Source organism: Lycium barbarum, chromosome 6 (assembly GCF_019175385.1).
Source record: "Lycium barbarum isolate Lr01 chromosome 6, ASM1917538v2, whole genome shotgun sequence".
Lineage (NCBI taxonomy): Eukaryota > Viridiplantae > Streptophyta > Magnoliopsida > Solanales > Solanaceae > Lycium > Lycium barbarum.
The window spans coordinates 106,104,970-106,126,163 of record NC_083342.1 but is presented as its reverse complement, the minus strand read 5'-3'; the positions used below and the strand labels follow the sequence as shown (position 1 = coordinate 106,126,163).

General features: G+C 32.1%; 1 protein-coding gene across 7 annotated transcripts; it reads left to right on the top strand.

Moving 5' to 3' along the window:
- Positions 1-11,724: 11,724 nt before the first annotated feature.
- LOC132645241 (cysteine synthase-like) lies at positions 11,725-20,809 on the top strand. 7 transcript variants are annotated; one of them, XM_060362118.1, is made up of 11 exons: positions 11,725-11,792; positions 16,575-16,630; positions 16,721-16,830; positions 16,970-17,027; positions 17,310-17,573; positions 17,643-17,780; positions 17,924-17,975; positions 18,633-18,712; positions 19,197-19,256; positions 19,380-19,460; positions 20,563-20,809. In XM_060362118.1, the coding sequence occupies exons 2-11, from the start codon at positions 16,592-16,594 to the stop codon at positions 20,650-20,652; spliced, it is 972 nt and encodes a 323-aa protein (XP_060218101.1). In that variant the 5' UTR covers positions 11,725-11,792; positions 16,575-16,591; the 3' UTR covers positions 20,653-20,809. The 7 variants fall into 7 exon arrangements, with proteins under 7 accessions (XP_060218101.1, XP_060218098.1, XP_060218100.1 ...); XM_060362115.1 differs by lacking the exon at positions 11,725-11,792 and adding an exon at positions 14,709-14,852; XM_060362117.1 differs by lacking the exon at positions 11,725-11,792 and adding an exon at positions 14,879-14,962.
- The last annotated feature ends 385 nt before the right edge of the window (positions 20,810-21,194 follow it).

Sequence of the window (21,194 nt, the reverse complement as noted above, 5' to 3'; positions counted from 1 at the left end):
GAAACTCTTATTTCGGACGATGACTCCTTATCGTTATTTCTTCGAAGTCCTGACATATTTAGCAATCATATCAGTATAGCCACACTTGACATGTATGCAACTGTTGAACGCTCTACTAATGTTGGAGCACCCACTGACGATGAGTTTGATATTCGGGGTACTACGTATCTTCCCGCTATGAATATTGGGCTTCAAAGAGGTACACTTCAACAAGAAACAATGGTAGGAGTTGGTAGCCAGTCACATAACTTTGGTTGGACTATGCAGAGCTGTGATATTCCTGGACCGAGTAGTGCTCCAGATACAACTGAATTAGATGGCGGGAGTATAGTTCGATATCACCCTACTCAAGTAGAGTCATTTACAGAAAGGTAAATATAATGATGTTTTATGAAAACTTTCTCATTTACGTTCTATTAAATGTCTTTGTGCGTTTAACCATCACAAGAATACAACATATTATTTAGTTCTCATGTACTATTTTATAATATAACTTTCAGGATAACTATGTAAATTATTATACTGCAAATTCTAACTAACGTCTTTCATTGTTCATTCATGGAAAATAAAAAGAATACAACATGTTATTTTGTTCTCATGCACTATTTTTATAATATAACTTTATTTTTATTTTTCATTTTGTAATCGGCATGTTATTTTGATTATTTTTTATTTTTTAATTTGTCCTTGGGGTTAATATAATCTTTTTAAATTTTAATTTTATTTATTTATGTAGGTGTAACGATTTTGAAGAAAACCCCGTGTTGACTCAGCTCACACAAATTGTGAGCAATAACGACGTAGCTAATGATCACTCCGATAAGTCAGATAGTGATATTCCATTAGATCAAACAGAAACAGACGATGATCACTCATCTGATGGTGATGGTCATTCTGATGAAGACATTACTACTCCGAGTGATGGTAACGTTAGCTACCATTCTAATGCGATTCCATATTTGGACAACACAGAAGAAGGCCCGGATGATTTTGCCTTCATGAGAGATGACGGTCCAATTCGATCTGCACTTTGGGATTGTAATAAACCTGAATTTATCAGATCAGGTTAGTATGGTGACAATGAATATTCTTTTTATTTATTGGACCATTTTTAAGGGGTTGATAATTTTTCTTGTACTATGCAATTAGGTATGTTATTTTAGAACAAGCAGGAAATGAAAGGCGCAGTGAGACTATATTGTCTCAAAGAAAAGAAAGAGTTCATTTGTGATCAATCCAAAGGTAAATTTTGGAGGGTTATTTGCAAGCGTCATATGTTGGGGTGTGAGTGGATGATCCGTTTTAGAGAAATTTCAAGTGGTATGTGGAAGGCAGGCAAAGCGGATCTCCACCACAGTTGTTTGACGGATGATTACAGAAAGGATCATTCCAATTTGAACAGTCACCTAATTGCTACTACGTTGATACCATATATTATGGTCGATCCATACATCAGTATTAAGTCTGTTCAGCAAAAAATAAAAGGATTGCATTTTTTTACTCCTAGTTATAGAAAAGCACAAAAGGGGCGTAAGAAAGCTATTGAAATGGTATTTGGTGATTTTGAAACCTCTTTCAACACATTGCCCCGATACATGGCTGCCTTAAAATATTTCAATCCGGGGACCGTTGTTGAGTGGGAGCACCAATCAACTACAATGCAAGGTGAACACATCTTCAAGTTTCTGTTCTGGGCTTATAAACCAAGCATCGATGGATTCAAAAGTTGCAGGCCTGTCATCTCAATAGACGGTACTCATCTGTACGGTAAGTATGAGATGAAACTGCTAATTGCTGTTGGAATTGATGCAAACAATAACATTTTTCCACTTGCATATGCTATTGTTGCACGTGAGAGCTTTGAGTCCTGGACGTGGTTCCTTGTGTTGTTGTGGAGACATATTGTTCGTGAGAGACAAGGAATTGGACTTATTTCTGACCGTCATCAAGGAATCTTGCAATGTGTCCAAACACATGATTGGTTACAACCACCATCCACACACCATAGGTTTTGCGTTCGGCATTTGAAAAGCAACTTCAATAAAAAGTTCCTCAATACTGACCTTGAGAAGCTAATGTGGTTGGCGGCTACAGAGCACCAGAAGAAGAAGTATAAAATGAGGATGAAACAAATCAAAACAATGTCATCTCTAGCGTATTTGTGGTTAAAAGCTCTTCCGGAGGAAAAATGGACATTGCATAAGGACAACGGTCATAGGTGGGGGGCTATGACAACGAATGTCTCCGAATCTTATAACGGTTTATTGAAGAAAGCTCGTGGATTGCCAGTTACTGCCATGGTCCGTTATACGTTTAAAAATCTTGTTGATCGGTTTGTTGAGAGAAGCACCCTTGCTGATTTGTTGATTGCGGATAAAAAATTTTGGTCGCGCGCTGTTGAAAAGAAGTTTGATGAATACTGGGAGAGGTCCCTAAAACATACTGACATGCAGCAATACAATGCAACTGAAGGGGTCTTTGAGATTCTAACATTTGCACACGAAGGTAAGGGCGGAAATATACATAAAGTCTCTGCCGAAGGGAAAAAATGTTCGTGTGGAAAGTGGAGAAACTATCATATGCCATGTTCACATGCAATTAAATTTTGTGATATTCGCGGAATTCAACCAAAGACCTATGTTAGCAAGTACTACAGTTGCATGTTTTATAAGCAAACGTACAGTGAAAATTTTTCACCGTTGGGTGATGAGGCATATTGGCCACCTTCTCCCTTCAGTTTAATTGCAAACACTGAATACGAGCGAACTTCAGGAGCGCGGAGTACAACTAGAAGGAGGAATGAAATGGATATAGCTCCTGCTCGCATGGCTAGAAAATGTAGTACGTGCAAGCAAACAGGTCATAACAAGAATCGCTGTCCCGATAGAAATCAGTAGTTGTTGTTGCTTGTTGGTTTTTATGTTTTTTCTTAACTTGCACAATTGTTGTTTCTTTATGTACTCTTTCAAGAATATATAACATGTCTTGTGCAGTTTAATAGTTAGTATGTAATTTAACATTTACCATTTAGTTAATGTGTGACGTTTATTTAACTTATATTTAATTTTTTATTTCTGTTCGCATATATAACACATTTAATTATTTGCATGTGTTAAAATATTTATTTGAGTTAATCATGCTTTAAAAATTTAAAAAATCAATAAATTTTTTTTATTGATAACATAACCGAATATGATTTAAATCTAGACAACGTTATTTGGTAAACGGAAAAAAAAATATTTACAAGTATAACGTGGACGGATCCACGTTATACAATATAAATTGTATAACGTGGATCAGTCCACGTTATACAAGTTTTAATTGTATAACGTGGACTGATCCACGTTATACAATTTATATTGTATAACGTGGATCCGTCCACGTTATACTTGTAAATATTTTTTTTTCTTTTCCGTTTTCTGATAATTTAAAAAAAAAATAAAAAAATTTGGGGTATATCGTGGATCAGCCCACGATATACCCGTTTTGGTATAATAAATTTTTAACGTTCCCTTTTGGTAAAAACCGTGTATTTTTATACCCTTTAGGCTCCGGGCTCTATAAAGACCAGGAAAGAGGTTTTTCGAAAGGAAGTGGATAACATTATTAAGAGTGAATAGATTAAAACCCCTCTAAATTATCATTATTCATCGATTTTCATATCTAAATTAGCGGGTGTATACAAAACCCCCTAAATTATCATGAACTCATATTGAAATACCTCTTGGAGGAATATGACATGCTACGTGAACATCACGCTCCAAAAGAACCTTCAAAGAATTCCAAGGGCAGTACATGTGATTTTTCTTGGGCGAATAGGTTAAAAAAAAAAAAAAAACTTTACAGGTTTCATACCCAAACTATTGGGTGTTATCACAACACTCTGAACTCAATTGTGCCGGGTGAACTCATTTTTAAGATTTTTTTTCATCTCCATGCGCCTCTCAACAAGTTATCTATGATCTCAAATATTTCGCCACATATTCAACCAGAGATTTTTAATCTAAAGAAAATTATAATCCCGGGAATAATAAAATCATCCAATAATCTAGATATTATTAAACACTCAAAATGATGATAGTTTAGGAGAATTTTAACATATTCAACTCCATTAACTAATGAAAAGTTAAAGGAACCATTAAAGTTACAAGTCTCACGTAACATCGATACCAAAATATTGCATTCTTGATACTCCCGTGGAAATTAACAGAATACACTAAACATTAACCACCACAAGTCCGTTTAATTTTCTGTAGTAGGGTTCGGAAAGGAAGTGCAACAGATACCATAAATTATCGTACGTGGCATACTCAAGCTTCCCATTAAAACATGTGAATTGTTTATCCCGTGAATATATTAGACACGACTTAACAAAAAGATTCAATTATATAAATAAAACATTTATAATAGTACCTCTCTATCATAGCTACCTTATATAAATTATAAAATTCAAATTTTTCGATACGTAATTTCTAATTATATTTTATCCTTTATGACAATTTTTTATTTATAACAACAATATTGATTTATAGTCATAACAGTATGCTCTTTGTAAAATTATTTTTTTATAATAGCTATCTTTTTATTTTTTGATAATGTAAAAACTATCTTCATAGAAATACCATCTCTAAAAATATAAATAATAAGTCTTGAGATGTTGATCAAATATTTTGAAACTTTAATAAACCACTTATGACAAAGAATGAATACACACTTCCATCATTAAAGATTTTATTTCCTTGATAATCGTGAATAAAGTGGTGCCGAATTGCTAACATTTAATTAGTATAATATAGTATTATCTTTCTTTAATATTTAATTAGTGAAATATGAATATATTGAGATTTTAACTTGAAATAATCTTATCTTTTTATAACATTAAGAAATGAAAAAAAAAATCTTGGGTATTCCTATAGCAGTCAAATAATATTTAAACATCAAATGATGTTATAAGTGTATAATAACCGATCATTATAAAACTAAAAAATGTTAAAACAAACGAGATTATTATATCAACTCTAAAATCTTGGTAAAACTTTAATTACATGACACAAAAGTTTTTGTTTAGATACTGAGCACCAAACTTAAAATCAGGAGCATGAAAAAAGCAATAAAGATTAGTGGATTGTTTGTAGAATAAATATATGTCTGCCACTTGCACATCGCATAATACGTAATTGCTTGCGTTTGCTCCATGTTTTCCTGAATAATTTTCTTTATGTATATTCCGTACCTGGTTTACTGATTTATAATTCATTCAAAAAGATTAAAGAAACTAACTTTTTTGTAATTTGAATCATTAGATTAAGCATCGACGAGATAATGTTTTCTTCGCTATATAACCAGAAAGAACCAAATGGGTTCTTGGATTATTCTTAAACATATATAATAATAACAAAAATAATAATAATGAAAAATATGAAAACTACTTAGTAGTCATTTTAAGAAAAAGAGTTACATATTTTAAAAAAAAAGTTTCTAGTCATAATTATTTCTAATCTAATATATTTAAGAATATATTTGATAAAATTGTAATAAAAAGAAGTACGGTTTACTCTCAAGTAATAAATGTATCATAAAAAATGACACGAGGGATTAAATGTTTGAAAAGTCTATGTTTCTTAATACTAGTGCTGTGACATAGATAAATGGGTTAAATTGCTTACATAAACATTTTTAATCCAAGTCAAATAATTAAATTTCCTAAGAAATCACAAAACTTTCACCCTACTAACAAAAGTCAGAATTATTGAAAAACCCAAGCTTACAATAAGTGATATATATATATATATATATATATATATATATTAACCCCCTTTTAATTTTTTTATTTATATATTCAGACTCAATTAGAAGATGACCAAACTATTTGTAACGTCCCCAAAACAGCGACGATAAAGTTTGTAGTTTGTTACCCGCCATTTTAGTTTAAGATATTAGTCAAAGAGCACACTGTGAATTGAAAACGTAGTAAAGAAACTATAGACAGAGTCCTCTCCCCTTTAATAGTTTAATATGGACAACTTGCACATCACTTAATACGTAGTTGTTTGGGTATGTTGCAGATATTAATACACCCTTTTTTGGTCTTTTTCATACGGGTTTTGGCGAAATCGCAAGATAAGGAAGCTAGCACCCGTCAAAGTGGATAAATATTACTACTCCCTCCGGATAAAAAAAAAAAAATCGACTTAAGCTTTTTTTTTTTATCAAAAAAAGAGTCCACTTAGCAAATCAAGAAAGAATTAACCTTATTTTTTCATATTTGTCCCTATTAAGTGTTATATGATCAAATCCCAATGTCTATTTAATTAGGGGTAGTTTAGTCAAATTACTTATTTTTATCTAAGAGTTAATATTTTCTTAAGGGGTGTGCAAATAACTAAGTGGACTCTTTTTTTGATCCAAAGGAAGTACTATATATAAGGGAGAACAAAGGGGCATTTTTTGTCCTCACAAAAAATTCTAATTTAATGTCAAACTTTTCAATTCACTACTTCTAGGTTCCAAATTTATTGTAAGGTCAAGTTTACTTTTTGTTTTTATTGTCTACTTTTCATTACTTTACTACTAGATATAGGGAGAATACTCATTTTTTGTAGTCTTTACTTGAATTATTTTTTGACTCTTTTTACCTCTAATTGAAAAACTAATGGCCTTGTAAATCTTCACACATTTTGAAAAAAAAATTGAGAACTTTAAGGACTTTTTCATGTCACTAAAAATGATGATGTTATGAAAAAGATTTGGAGGCCTCACAAAACATACTGATACATATTTGAATCTTTTATGTAGAAATATTATTAAACTTGTTTCAAATTATGTTTTTCCTTAAGAATTTATTATAGACATATAAAGAATTAGCATATCATTCAATTCTATCTTAATATAGGCTTAATGATTGAATTACAATATTGTTTTGATAATACTATTTTTTATTTATTGATGTTATTTACCATTTATCATTTGCTATTTTAATTTTTTATTCGCCCGTTTAGTAATTTCTTTTTAATTATCCACTACAACCTTGTGTCGTACATGCTGGCGAACATAAGTAATTTATGAAGATTTCACTTAAGTTTGGATTAAGTTTTAAATTAAGCAAATAAATATAAATAACTTACATCATTGTTAACTACTTCAAAAATGTAAATTACAGTCTCCCGTCTCAATGGAAAAAATACATTTTGAAGTACGGTAGTTAATTAATAATTTTATGTGCGCACACTATTGACAAAAAAAAATGTATTTACTATATTAAAAGAGTAACAATAAAATATTATTTTTATATATTATGAAAATGTTTGAAAAAATAATGTAGTTAAAGAAAATACAAGTTGATTTTCAAAAGGTAATAATTCTAGACAATTGTAAAAAAAAAAAAAAATTACTTGTTTTTAAATATTAAAATATTTTGCAAAATATCGGGTAATCAATATTTTATATAGTTTCGTTTAACATGAAAAAGTTATTACAATTAATGTAGATTTCATAAAATGGTTTATTAAATTAAGAAAAAGTAAAAAATGTTATTTTTTAACATGCATCTTTTGGAATGTAAAAGAAAGCTTAAAGTCAGAACAATTAATTCTATTGACTTTTCAGTAATTTTTTGTGATTTAATTTGAAATAATATCTATAAAAAATTCTTGTAATATCAAGGCTTTTAATTATTGGGAAAAGTGTTCAAAGCTTTCTTTTACAAGAATTATTGATATTACAAGAATATATGGAATATTACGCGCTCAAAGAAAGTAGATACAATCGCTTGTACAGGTCACCATATAAAAGCGTACAAAATACACAAAAAATAAGTACAGGGGGGTCATAGGACCCCCGCAAAGTTCAGGTGTGTTATGGCAACTTTGGCCATAGTTTGAGTGTGTTTTGAACCTTTTTCCCTTAATTATTTGTATGTTAACTTTATTGATTTCATCATGCTACAATATTTGCGCATCGAATATTTTTGACATAAATTGAATACTGTAATAACTTTGGTAAACAAATAAGTTAGGCAATATGGATTCAATTCAAAGAAGCAAATGAAATTAATTAAACATATGAAAACTAAATTTGGAACATCAGAAATTTTAATCTCAAAAAATTTAAGTAAGATGGAAATTATGAGAGCTTTAAAATGTTTGATTTTTTTTTTTTAAATCTAACATATAAACTAAGAAAAATACTCGCCTTTAATTTTTAGGTACATTTTTGTACTTTAATATTTTAGAAGTCTTTCGAAGTATCAGATTGATGTTATAAAAACAAAGAAGTAAGAGTAGAATTTTTTTTAAAAAGATCTACAAATTAAAATTTTAATGTCAGTTTGGATCCGGGCTTAGTACGGGCCAAACGACACTAGTTTGATAATATATGATAAAATTGTAGTCAAAAGAAAAATTGTTTTAACCCTCGTATAATATGTAATAAAAAATGACACAAGGGATTAAAAGTATGAAAAGTCTATTTGTATTTTTTAATAGGGAAAAGGGTCAAATATATCCTCTCTAATTATTTTATTAGCCAACTTTATCCCCCATTAGTGAAAGTGAACAAATATATCCTTGCCGTCAACAAAGTTTACACATGTGCCCCTATTTGGATGGAAAACCCCAAATCAAATTAAATTATCTGATTTTAAAAAAATTATCCAATTCCTTCCACAAGCCAACCCGCCCTGATTTCATCTTCTTCTCCAAGAAGAATGCTAAAAAAATTGAGTCAATCTCCTTCAATTCTCAATCAAATGAACACAAATTTGAGATGCAACTTCCTCAAAATTCGGTGAACAAATCCCAACCACCAATTTCTTCAAACAAAACATTGAATCAACAATGATTTTTTTTTTTTTTGACGGTGTATACAAAAGTCCTTTATTCAAAGGAATATTTTCAGGTGAGTATCTGAGCACCAAACACCAATTACCGCTGCATGATGTGTAACAAGTCCAACTCTACAGTTTTAAGTTAAGTTTGCAATTAGAATTCTATGCCTCAAAATTGCATTACCAGCTTATATTATCAGAAGCAGTAACATCGGTGTGTGTAACATTGATATCCAACATAAACTTTTAGTCTCGGGCATTAGCTGACTCCTGGCTGCAACACAGGAAAGAAAGTCCAGTTTTGTTGTTTTGAATACCTGATTCTTTCCCAAAAACCATGTCAATAGGTACGGCCCATTGAATTTATGCTGCTGGGACAAACAGACCAACTCATCACAAAAATTTCTGTTGAAGCTACGGTAGACCATAAAAATTATATAAATGCCCTTGATAACCAAATTGGATAACTGGGAAACCGAGGGCTTTTCCGTCCATCCGCATTAATAGGAAGCTCCTTGATTCCCTTCTATGAATAGCAACTAGGGGTGCTTAGCCCCGTGCGTAGCACGGGCTGAGCATTTGGATTAGAAAGGCAATATTAAAGATTGTATATTTGCTTTCTCCACTTAAAAATAAGTATAAACACATAAACGTTACTATCAATTCATTTTGTATCTTTTAATCCTACAACAATTAAAATATTCATAGAAGCTTCCAAATTATAGTCCAATATTTGATCAAATAATATTTTGAAGAGAAGAAAAAAAAATGGACAAACTGTTCCCTATATGATCTACTTGGTCTTAATAGTTAGAGTCACTATTTTTTTAGTATTAAATATCAAATAGGATAGTACTTATAAATACATCATTATTTTTTAGAACTCAGATAAAGAAGTTACAAATGCACGATTCATAATATTGTCGAATTGCACCAACAAAATGCTAAGGAGTAGATTATGTCATCCTAAAAGTGTGTAACATTTTAATTTGATATATGTGCAGTCTACCTTGTGTCATTAATGGATAGAATCGACGAGGCGAGTGTTCTCGAAGAGAAAATCCTAATGATGATGAAAAAAGTGTGAGGAGAATTCGAAATTCGAAATGTTAGAAGGTGCAAAATCAATAGGTGCAGGAGCTGCTACATTTGCTTCAGTGGGAGTTGCTATCGGTATTCCCAAGGATAAGGTATTCCCTATTATGAGCCTACTTAGATCAGAACAAAACTAGTTGATTCTTTTTTACCGGTTGGCTTGTTGCAACCTTCGCATTTCCGACTGAGATCCCAAGTTTCCAAGTGGGCCCTCTTGGTCACCCACGACCTTGGCTTTTTAGAGAATCCCATATATAGATGCTTTATCATAAAAGAATCACTTTTAATTCATCTATATCATAAAAGAATCACTTTTAATTATGGGCATCTAGTTTAATTCATCTATATCATAAAAGAATCACTTTTAATTTTGGGCATCTAGTTCATTTACCACTAAGATAATACGTTGATAAAAGTACCTGTGTATAGTTTATGCAACTTAAACAAAATGCCACACTTGAGTTAAATGGAAGTAATCAACCATGCATTTCAAGAAGGAGTAAGGACTAAGGATTCAGTGGAGGGCAAGGACTAAGGATTCAGTGGAGGGCCCCATAGGTATAGGGAAGGCTGACCCGCAGCTTTTCGGCTAATATGACAGTGACAAATAAATGATAGGCTTGAGGTACTTCAGTTTAATAGTAGGAAAGTACGTTTATAAAGCAATGAAGTACGATTATTTACAACGCTGAAGTGACTGAATGCCGAAAATATCCTTACTTCAAATGACCAAGTTACCCTTGAGATGTTGCAGGCATTGTCAGGAAATCGACAGTGAAAGGAATAAATTGAAATGCTAAGGTTTTTGGTAATTTCACTTTGACCTGAAGCTCCTCACTTTCTCTTATTAATAAGTAGCAGTAAAGTAAAGTAAAGTAATAGTAATAGTAATAGTAACAGAGGTAGTAGTTGTTGTAATAGTAGTAAAATGTTGCAGATATTAATGTACTATAATGCCACTTAGGGGTGTACATGAATCGGGTTGGTTTAGAATTTTTAAATATCAAATTAAATCAATTGCGTCAGGTTTTTAAATTTATACGCCAAATCAAACCAATAAAATTCAGATTTTTCAATCTTGGATTTTGTCGGGTTATTCGGTTTTCTAGGGTTTTTTTTTTTTCCAGAATAGTCTTAATACAAAACATATAACTTTTACTTCAAATATTTCTTTAGTTCTAGTAAGATACAACTATATAAAGGTGTTTCATAAGAAAATAACAAAAAACTGTGAGAAGAGTGATGACATTGTATTAAAATATTCAACAAAAGTTAATAAAATCGATTAAAATAAATATTGCTAATTAATAAGCCATAAAGAAAATGATCATAATCTAAAAATATTAAGTCATGCTAAAATAAGTACGGCTAATAAGTATTAATTACATGACAAGAAAAGAAATTGAAGTTATGTATTTTCACTCTCTAAACTAATTATGCAAAACTAAATAATAGTTATCCAACATTATTGTCATTCCTAGTGGTAAATTGAATTTCTTTTGTTAGTACTAGTGTTAAGTTGGTTTTGGTGTGGACTTTATATGAGTTACTCACATCCATAGGATATAAAACTTATTGACATTCAAGAAAAAATTTAAGAAATATTTATAAATTACATTTCAAATAAATTTTTTTATGTATAAAATATTTTTATGAATACATGTAATGTTGGGTTGGTTTGACTTTTTTTTAATTAAAACTAAACTAACTACTAGTCGAATTTTTTTCTCGATTTAACTCAATTTATGATTTGATGCAGTTTGTCGGTTTAATTTGTACACCCTAGTGCCACCCATTGTCTGGTCCTTTTGCTTACTGGGTTTTTGCGGAATTGCCAGATAAGGAAGCTGCCAACCGTCAAAGCATCCACAAGGTATTGTTTTCTCTTCCCATAATAACTGCAAAGAACCAAACTGGGTTCTTGAATTTATGATTAACTTGTTGACTTCTTCAGAAAAAGGCACTGTTTGCTTTGTTTCTTAAGCGGGCATCTGAAAATCGGTTCTGTTCCAAGTTATAGACTAGTAGATGTCTGTTTATTTGAACCTCTCATATGGAAGTTATGTAGTCAATTACATTAGGCGAACAATGTGCTCAGCTCGAATTTTCTCTTTTCCGTATCTAAAATTGCTTTGGGTTGTTCTTTTTGTGGCAGTTTGTTATTTCCTAGTGTAATTTATCTTAATTCTATGCTGATTGTTGTGGAAAATATATGGGGTTCTTTCCTTTGTTGTGATTGGTTGTACTCTACTATGATACTCCTTCCGGATAAAAAAGAGTGTTCACTTAGTTTTTTTTTTTTTTGGTAAAAAAGAATGTCCATTTATCAAATTAAGAAATAATTAATTTTAATTTTCAAATTTGTCATTATTAAGTGTCATGTGATTAAATCCCAATACATATTTAATTAAGGGCAGTTTAGTCAAATTACCTACTATTTTGTTCTAGGAGTTAGTATTTTCGTAAGGGGGTGTGCAAATGGCTAAGTGAACACTCTTTTTTATCCGAAGGAAGTATCTCATTTGGTCTCCGCAGAAGTTAATTTATTGCCTTAAATAGTGATAGAGTCGAAATTTTCAGTAAAGAGATTCAAAAAATAAAGAGCAAAACTTACGAAGAATTCAAGAGGATTAACATCTATCATTATTTCCTTTTTAGTTAGTTCCAACTCCTTTCTACATTTAGTAACTGTTAAACTTTAAATTTTCCTTTTATACTTAATTAGATAATTTACAGTTATCCAAATATATATAACTTATTTTAAACTATAAATTTCAAAAATCATTTTTTCATTCTTACACTTCATACTCAATCAAATACCCGGACATAAACTGAGTCGAAAAAGTATTAAACTAATAAAAAAAGTTAACGAACCATTAAAGCCAAAAGTCTCACGTAACATCTGTACCATATTGTAAGAAAATAATAAATCTTTTTTTAAATTGCAAAATGAAAAAGTAAAAAAGGAAAAATGTATTTTTAGTATAAGGGTCGAGTAAAATAAAACAGAAGGAGTATCACTATTTCCTTTTTAGTCAGTTGCAACAAAATTTCACATTTCTACATTTAGTAATAATTTAACTTTAAATTTTCCATTTTACTCATAATTAGATAATTTATAATCATTCAAATATCTGTAGCTTACTTTAAATATAAATTTTAATTTCTTTTTTCATTCTTAAACTTTATACTCAGTCAAATACCTTTAACTCGCAAGGGTAGCTTAGTTGGTTCCTTCTAGATCGAGCTCATCACACGGGACTTTTTTAGTGCGGGTTACTCTCCTGTGTGGTTTGCAAGCTATTATATAGGATTTGAATTTACCTCATGCGCACCCCAAGGACAGCGGCTGCAGTCCGTACGTGATCAAAAAAAATATATTGAGGCAGTAAAGTAAGACTAATGAACACTTTAAGGAACCATTAATGACTCAAGTCTCACGTAACATCCGTACCAGGACATGTGAAATTGTTGTACCCTGAATTAGACTTGACTTAACAAAAACGTTCAACATTTGTATTTTGTACAGTATATCAGCTCTAAAATCTTGGTAAGTTTTTAGTGACACTACAGCCTGTGTGATTAGATCGTGAGCACCAAAGTTAAAATCAGGAGGCTGAGAAAACACAAAGTCCATTATTTTTTGTAGAATAAGTATATGTCTGCCACTTGCACATCGCATAATACGTAATTGCTTGCGTTTGCTCCATATTTTTCTAATTTTCCTTATATATCAATACCTGGTTTGACCTCCTTTCACCAGATTACCTTATTACTTTACTGATTTATACTTCATTCAAAAATATTAAAGAAACCAACTTTTTGAATCATTGGATTAAGCACCCACGGGGTATTGTTTTCTTTCCCATAACCGGAATGATTCTTGAATTATTCTCAAACATATATAATAATAATAATAATAATAATAATAATAATAATAATAATAGAAAGAGTTACATATATAAACATATGAAAATTGTTTATTACCAATTTTGCTTTAAAAAGTTACATATTTTAAAAACTATGAAGAAGTACTTTTTAATCATAATTATTTCTAATTTTTCAATACTTTAACAATAAATGATTAAAGTGTAGTCCAAAGAAAAATTACTTTAATTCTCAAATAATAAATGTATCATAAAAAAATGACACAAGCGATTAAATGTTTGAAAGTCTAATTGTAATTTTTTTAATACTAGTGTTCTGACACAAAGTTAAAAAAAAAAAAAACAAGAAGAAGAAGGAAAACATAAACATTCAATCTAAAACAAATGGAGTATTTTCTATATTTTGAATCTAAGTGGGCGTTTGTACATGCGATTTGAAACCATGGTTTGAAATTAGCATATGGACATGTGATTTCACATCATTCAAAAAGACATGATTTGGGTTTTCAAATCATGTCCAAATGGCATTGAGAGTATTACGATAACTCCGCCATTAAAGTTATTGCTCCATCAGTTCGAATTTGTTTGACACTTTTTGCTTTTCGAGAGTCACACGAGTTGTTCTTTGACCGTAATTTTTTCATATGTCTTTTAATTATTTTAAATTATTAATTATGGTGATTTATAATACTTTTTATATAGTTTTCAAATATATAAATTATATTTCAAAAAATTTAAAAATTTTATATTTAACACACGATTAAAATTAAAAAAATTGACTTTTGAAGAAAAAAAAAAAGGGAGAGTTTGTAGTTTATTACCCGCCATTTTATTTTATGATATTACTCAAAAGAGAACAATTTGAACTGAAAACTAGTTAAAGAAACTTCTTTAATATGGACAACTTGCACATCACATCATAGTTGTTTACGTATGTTGCAGATATTAATGTACTATTAATACCACCCATTGTTTTGTCTTTTTCATATTGGTTTTTTGTGGAATCGCAAGATAAGGAAGCTACCGACCGTCAAAGCATCCACAAGGTATTGTTGTCTCTTCCCATAGTAACTGCAAAGAACCAAATTGGGTTCTTGAATTTATGATTAACTTGTTGACTTCTTCAGAAAAAGGCAATGTTTGATTTGTTTCTTAAGTGGGTATCTGAAAAATCGGTTCTGTTCCAAGTTATAGAAGATATTACTAGTAGATGTCTGTTTATTTGAAGCACTCATATGGAAAATTTTGTAGGCAATTACCTTAGGTGAACAATGTGCTGAGCTCGAATTTTCTCTTTTCCTTATCTAGAATTGCTTTGGGTTGTTCTTTTGTGGCAGTTTGTTATTTCCTAGTGTAAGTTATCTTAATTCTATGCTGATTGTTGTGGAAAATATATGGGGTTCTTTCCTTTGTTGTGATTGGTTGTACTCTACTATGATACTCAATCCGGATAAAAAAGAGTGTCCACTTAGTTTTTTTTTTTTTGGATAAAAAAGAGTGTTCACTTTATCAAATCAAGAAAGAACTAGCCCTATTTTTAAATTTGCCACTATTAAGTGCTATGTGATCGAATCCCAATACATATTTAATTAGGGGCAGTTTAGTCAAATTATCTATTATTTTGTTCTAGGAGTTAGTATTTTCTTAAGGGGTGTGCAAATGATTAATTGGACACTCTTTTTGATCCAGAGGAGTGTGTCTCATTTGGTCTCTGCAGAAGTTAATTTATTACCTTTAATAGTGGTAGAGTAGGAATTTTCACTAAGGGGATTAAAAAAATAAAGAGCAAAACTTAGGAAGAATTCAAGAGGATTAACATCTATTACTATATATAGTACATAAAAAGATAACTTTGACCTTGTATATACATAATAAATTTCCGGCATTGCACCCCCTAGCTCCGCCACTGGTGCTTAGTTCTTACTGCCATTTGCTTGCGGTTGCCTGCCACATTTCATTTGTTCGTCCGTCATATCTCTTTAGCTTGTCCATTTTTTTAATTGAAATGTAGGGGTTTTAACTGGTATTTGCAGTGTATTGATTTTTGGCCTCTGTTGCAAAGCACAAAATAGATTTCATTGTTTAGGAGTCCAAGAGAGATTTTCCTGAATTTCTAGCTCCAGATAATCGTGTCCCATGTTTATTCCTAAAGCTCAGTAGTCCCTTACACACACCCTTCAGTAGTTCCAGGATCTTTGGCTAAGAGGAGTCAAAACATAAAGAAGTATACACACGAAGCCAAGGGGATTCAACATATAGTTCTATATATTAAAAATTTACTTATCTACACAGTGTAATTTTCCATCGAAGGGTGTCAATAATTGATAAAATTGGGTCAGCCCTGCCACTATCTTAAGATACTAATAATATCTCTCTGGTAACTTATCTAGCTGGCTTTGTTTTGCTGATTACGTCCTCTCTCAGTTGATTTAATTTCTTTTTCATTCTTGTTCTCCTCTTTAAGATGCCTGATCAGCGTCTTCATTTGTGTTGGTTAATATCATATTCGTCTTCTAACATCTTCATCTTATTCCTACTTTAGTATAACTTGGAAAGTTGATATTTTTGTTGTGGTTTCACTTCCAAGAGAGTGTCAAAGATCGAGCAGGTTTTTCTTGTATGGTTGGTATAGATAATGCATTCCTTGTCTGGCTCATCATACTTTGTGGTTTCACTTCCATGAGAGTGTTGTAGGTTAAGTAGGTTCTCTTCTTCCTATTATTAACTGTGTAGCCCTTTCCTTATCTAGCTCTTGTTTCTTGGTGCAGTAAGTCAGCAAGAAATTATGAAAGAGAAGAGTGAGATCGCGAAAGATGTCACAGAAGTAGTTCCCTTTCTGAGATCTTTCTTGGTACTCTTTACATCTTCCTTTTTCAGCATCAAATCGTCTCATTTTGTTGTCTTCACAATGTAGCTTATCGGAAACACCCCTATGGTATATCTCAACAAAATCGTCGAAGGTTGTGATGCCCAAATTGCAGCCAAATTGGAGTCAATGGAACCTTGCTCAAGTGTCAAAGACAGGTGTTTATTCTTCAATCCTCTGATCCAGTTTCTTCGTGGCACTTTTCTTTCTTCCTGTTTCTAGTGTGTACATCGTTCTTATCTGAATTTGAAAAATCTTGAATTCACAGAATTTTTCACCTCAGTTACTGTTATGTAGGATGGCATACAGTATGATCAAAGATGCAGAAGATAAGGGCCTAATTACCCCTGGAAAGGTTGGTGAAATTCATTTGAGAAAACATTCTAGGAGGGAAAAGTAACAGCTTGAAGAGATGTTATATAAGTCACAAAATATGATGTGATGGTAAAATAGGCTTAACAGAATTTTTCATATATGCCCATTTCTCTTAATACCAGGTTATTCGAATTCTGTCCTAAGACAGATGGAACCTTTTACTTTTCATTCCCTGTGCTCTTAATGATTATTTGCCTGAAAGGCTGTACTGAAATGGTTTGCTTGTTTTTTTTTTCAAATGTTGAAACAATGGCTGCTGAAGACTGTACTCCTTGAGGTAACTAGTGGTAATACCGGCATTGGTCTTGCATTTATTGCTGCAGCTCGTGGCTACAAACTCGTGACAGTAATGCCAGCATCATATAGTCTTGAGAGAAGGATTGTTCTTAAAGCTTTGGGGGCTGAGCTATACATCACAGATCCAGCCAAAGGTTTAGATGGTGTGCTTAAGAAGGCCGAAGAGATACTAGATAGGACGGCAAACTGTCATTTTTTGCGTCAGTTCGATAATCCTGCCAATCCAAAGGTGTCTCCTTTACAAATAATTTGTTTATTTGCTATAAAAACGTTATGCTTATCAATTATCAATCTATAGATCCATTATGAAACAACTGGACCAGAAATATGGGAATGCACAGGAGGAAAAGTTGATATTTTTATTGCCGGGATTGGGACAGGAGGCACAGTGACGGGAGCAGGAAGGTTCCTTAAGGAGAAGAATCCAGAAATAAAGGTAGGTTGTTTGTGAGTGGAAGGATGGAAAAAGAAGTGGTATCAAGAGGGTTGACAAAAGAGGAAGAAAAGTGATATTTTTCTTTTTCCTTTTTGTCTTGGTTTCTCATTTTCTTTCCTTCCTTCGTCTTGTGGGCAAACCAGGTATATGGAATAGAACCAGCCGAAAATGCAATTATAAATGGAGGACAACTAGGTCAGTCAAGTTTTTTTCCCAGTCGAGTTGTCTCATCAAATTGATTGAAACTGTACAGTTATATTCGTAACTGCAGTTACTAGTTCGGGAAATTAACCACAGACTCTTTTGATTTTTTCTTAAAAATGCATCCTTTTGTGAACATGAAACAGTAGCACATCTCCTATCTCATTGATAAAGCAGTACCTTCTATCGTTTTTGTATTATTCTAGTTGGGTAGCATTTAAACTAACACCTACCTCATTCTAGTTATTTGAATATTAGCACTACTTCATTTTTTTCTCTAAAAGATATTTGCACCACCCTCTTATATTTTGTATCCAGGTATCTCTGGCATGCATACTGTCATGGCACTAAATGGACTATATTTCTGCTTAATAAATCTATATTTATAAAGACTAAGTACTACTTTCCTTTTGCAGACATGTGCTTTTCATCCAAAGTTTTCTGCTGCAAAGAATTTCCCGTCTTTCTTTCTCTTCTCAGATTATCCAGATCATTCTAGAAACTAACATGCCATTGCATTAGTTCTATACTCTCATTAAATAAAGAGTTTTTGCCAGCTTATCTTCTCACACACTGGGTTTTCATCTCTGCTTCTGTGAACTATTATTTATCATATACTGATATATGTAACTAAACGTATTACCATTAAAGGGCCGCATAAAATCCAAGGAATTGGTGCTGGTTTTATCCCACCCGTTCTCGATCTCAGCATCCTGGATGAAGTTCTTCAAGTAAGACTGTATACCATATCTGTCAGATTTCTTAAACATTTAAATTTCTGCTCAATGTGTGTGAAATTTTGCCATAAAAAACTGAATATCTTACAAAAGACTCTCTAATCAGGTGATGAATCTGCTATGATCTGATGGACAATATCAATTTGGTTAATATAAAACTAATGCATTTACAACTCACACAAGCAAAGATAGAAGGATGGGAGCAAAGACTAGATCGCTATGTAGGGCAAACTGTAAAGTTAGATATATCTTTTTGTTGAAAGAATTGTCTGAATCTCCAGATTATTCGTGACTTCCCTATGTAAAAGTTTTGAGCTTACTCAACCTCTGAAACATCTCCATCTGATTTTGTTCATTAACAGATCAACATAAATTCATTATAATGTCCTCTCTTATATTTCTATTGACTTTTGGTTTACTGGGGTTACGTGCTATATTTCCTGGTATGATGACAGCTTCTGTTTTTATTTGTGTTCAGGTATCTAGTGATGAAGCTATTGAAATGACAAAGCTTCTTGCATTGAAAGAAGGTCTGCTGGTATGTTCACTAGTCTAAAGATCACTACTGAGTCCACAGATTTGTCTGTCCTCCACTTCCTTTGTGATGTGCGTTTTGATATCATCACAACTATACTTCCTTTTTATCCTCGAATATTTTCAGGTAGGAATATCATCAGGGGCTGCAGCTGCTGCGGCAGTAAAAGTAGCAAAAAAGCCAGAAAATGCTGGGAAACTTATTGCGGTAAGTTAGATCTATTTCAGTAAGCTGATAGCACTCTTCCTGAGTCTTGCTTGAAACTGTTCACTGTCTAATTAATTCATTTATGGGGTGAATGTGTATTACCCGAATCTGTTTTCTTTTCTTTCTGTTTTCTCCCCATTTTCCAATACAGTCAGTCATTCATGGACAACAATATTATAGCAAGAGTATTTGTACTTTGTACTCCTTCTGGTTCATTCCATATGCGACTTAGTATGTATGAAGGTTAATGCTGGAGTTTCTAGTAATTGCTCTGCTACTGTTAATGAAAGGACATAACGTTTTATTTGTTGAATTGAAGTAATACCACCATTATGTATGTCAGCATATGGTGCTCAAATCTCCTTAGTCTCTTCATTAAGCTTAGGTAAAAATGCACTCCCATGCTTCGAGGAACTAACTTGATCTGACTTCAAATTCCTGATTATGCCATGCGGTAGTGGAAGCATGGGAACTTTGCATCATAGAGGGGTGACTTGGAGCTCACCATTGTATCGTTAACTAAACTCATAATGTGATCTCCTCTAAACGATAACGAATATCACCTACTAGGTGCTGTTTCTGGTGAGGAATAGATTATTAATTATTATTCACTTAAGGAACTTGCTGTGTATTCCACCAATCATTACCTTGAGTTGCGCACATTTCTCTGATAAGAACGGCGTCACCATAGTACCAATAACCACTGATCTTTAACAATGCTATGTTAATATTTCAATCTTTTCTTGTCTGATTTTCTTACTAGAATTAAGCTCAAGTACAGACACTAGCAGCGTACACTTTGTTTTCATGCCCATATTGTATGTCTCTTTATCTGTCATTTAACTTCAGGATCTTTGATGATATACCAGAATGGGATCTCATTGACATATTCATTCATTTCCTCACTTTTCACATGCAAGTAATAGCAACTTTATGGTTGAAATGTATCTTGTATGATCTTAGATGTTTCTGCAACTACTTTGCAGAATTATGAGCTGATAGTTGCTATTTTCCAGCTACCATGGCTCGTTAGGATACATCTCTATAATTTGAAGCAAATGAACACTGGCCTAAAATTCTCTATTTCATTTCTCTTGTGCAGGTCATCTTCGCTAGTGCTGGGGAGCGTTATCTTTCCACCGTGCTATTTGATTCTATTCGAGAAGAGGTGGCAAAAATGACTTTCGAGTAACTTTATGCTTCTTTGGACTGAGAGAGAGAAGTTATTCGTTGTTACTTGAGGTAGAATGGGGAAGACGACTGACGTGTAACCTCCTAAATGGGTGAACTATTGTTCACAGATACAAACATTCTTACATTTGAATGATACAAAGAGCAACTATTTGTTACCTCTCTTGTGCTAAGTGGTCTGTTTTGCTCGTTTCCTTTATAATTTACACGAGAATTGGTTTTTAAGCTTTTTTTCCTTAGTGACAACCCCCTTCAAATTAGCTTTTTACCTCTTTTTTTTCCTCTACCTTAAAATTTCCCCTGAAACTTTTTTTTTTGCAGGTATCCAAGTAACATAGCTTCTTAAGATCTACCAACTTAAAACCTTTTTAACAGAACAGAATTTGCAAAATTGTTTATTTGAACAGTGTAATCACTGTCCCTAGTTAGCTCTTTGTTCTGTCAACAAACAAGTCATCCTTGACAATATCCCAATAGCATACGTTATTAATTTGTTTTTTAATAATTATAATTTGATATACTTAGTAACAAATATATCTCATA

Bases quoted from the DNA above. Each gene is read 5' to 3' on its own strand.
- LOC132645241 (XM_060362114.1), top strand. The intron at 16,831-16,969 runs GTGTTTATTCTT...ACTGTTATGTAG, and splicing joins TGCTCAAGTGTCAAAGACAG to GATGGCATACAGTATGATCA. The intron at 17,781-17,923 runs GTAGGTTGTTTG...TGGGCAAACCAG, and splicing joins AGAAGAATCCAGAAATAAAG to GTATATGGAATAGAACCAGC.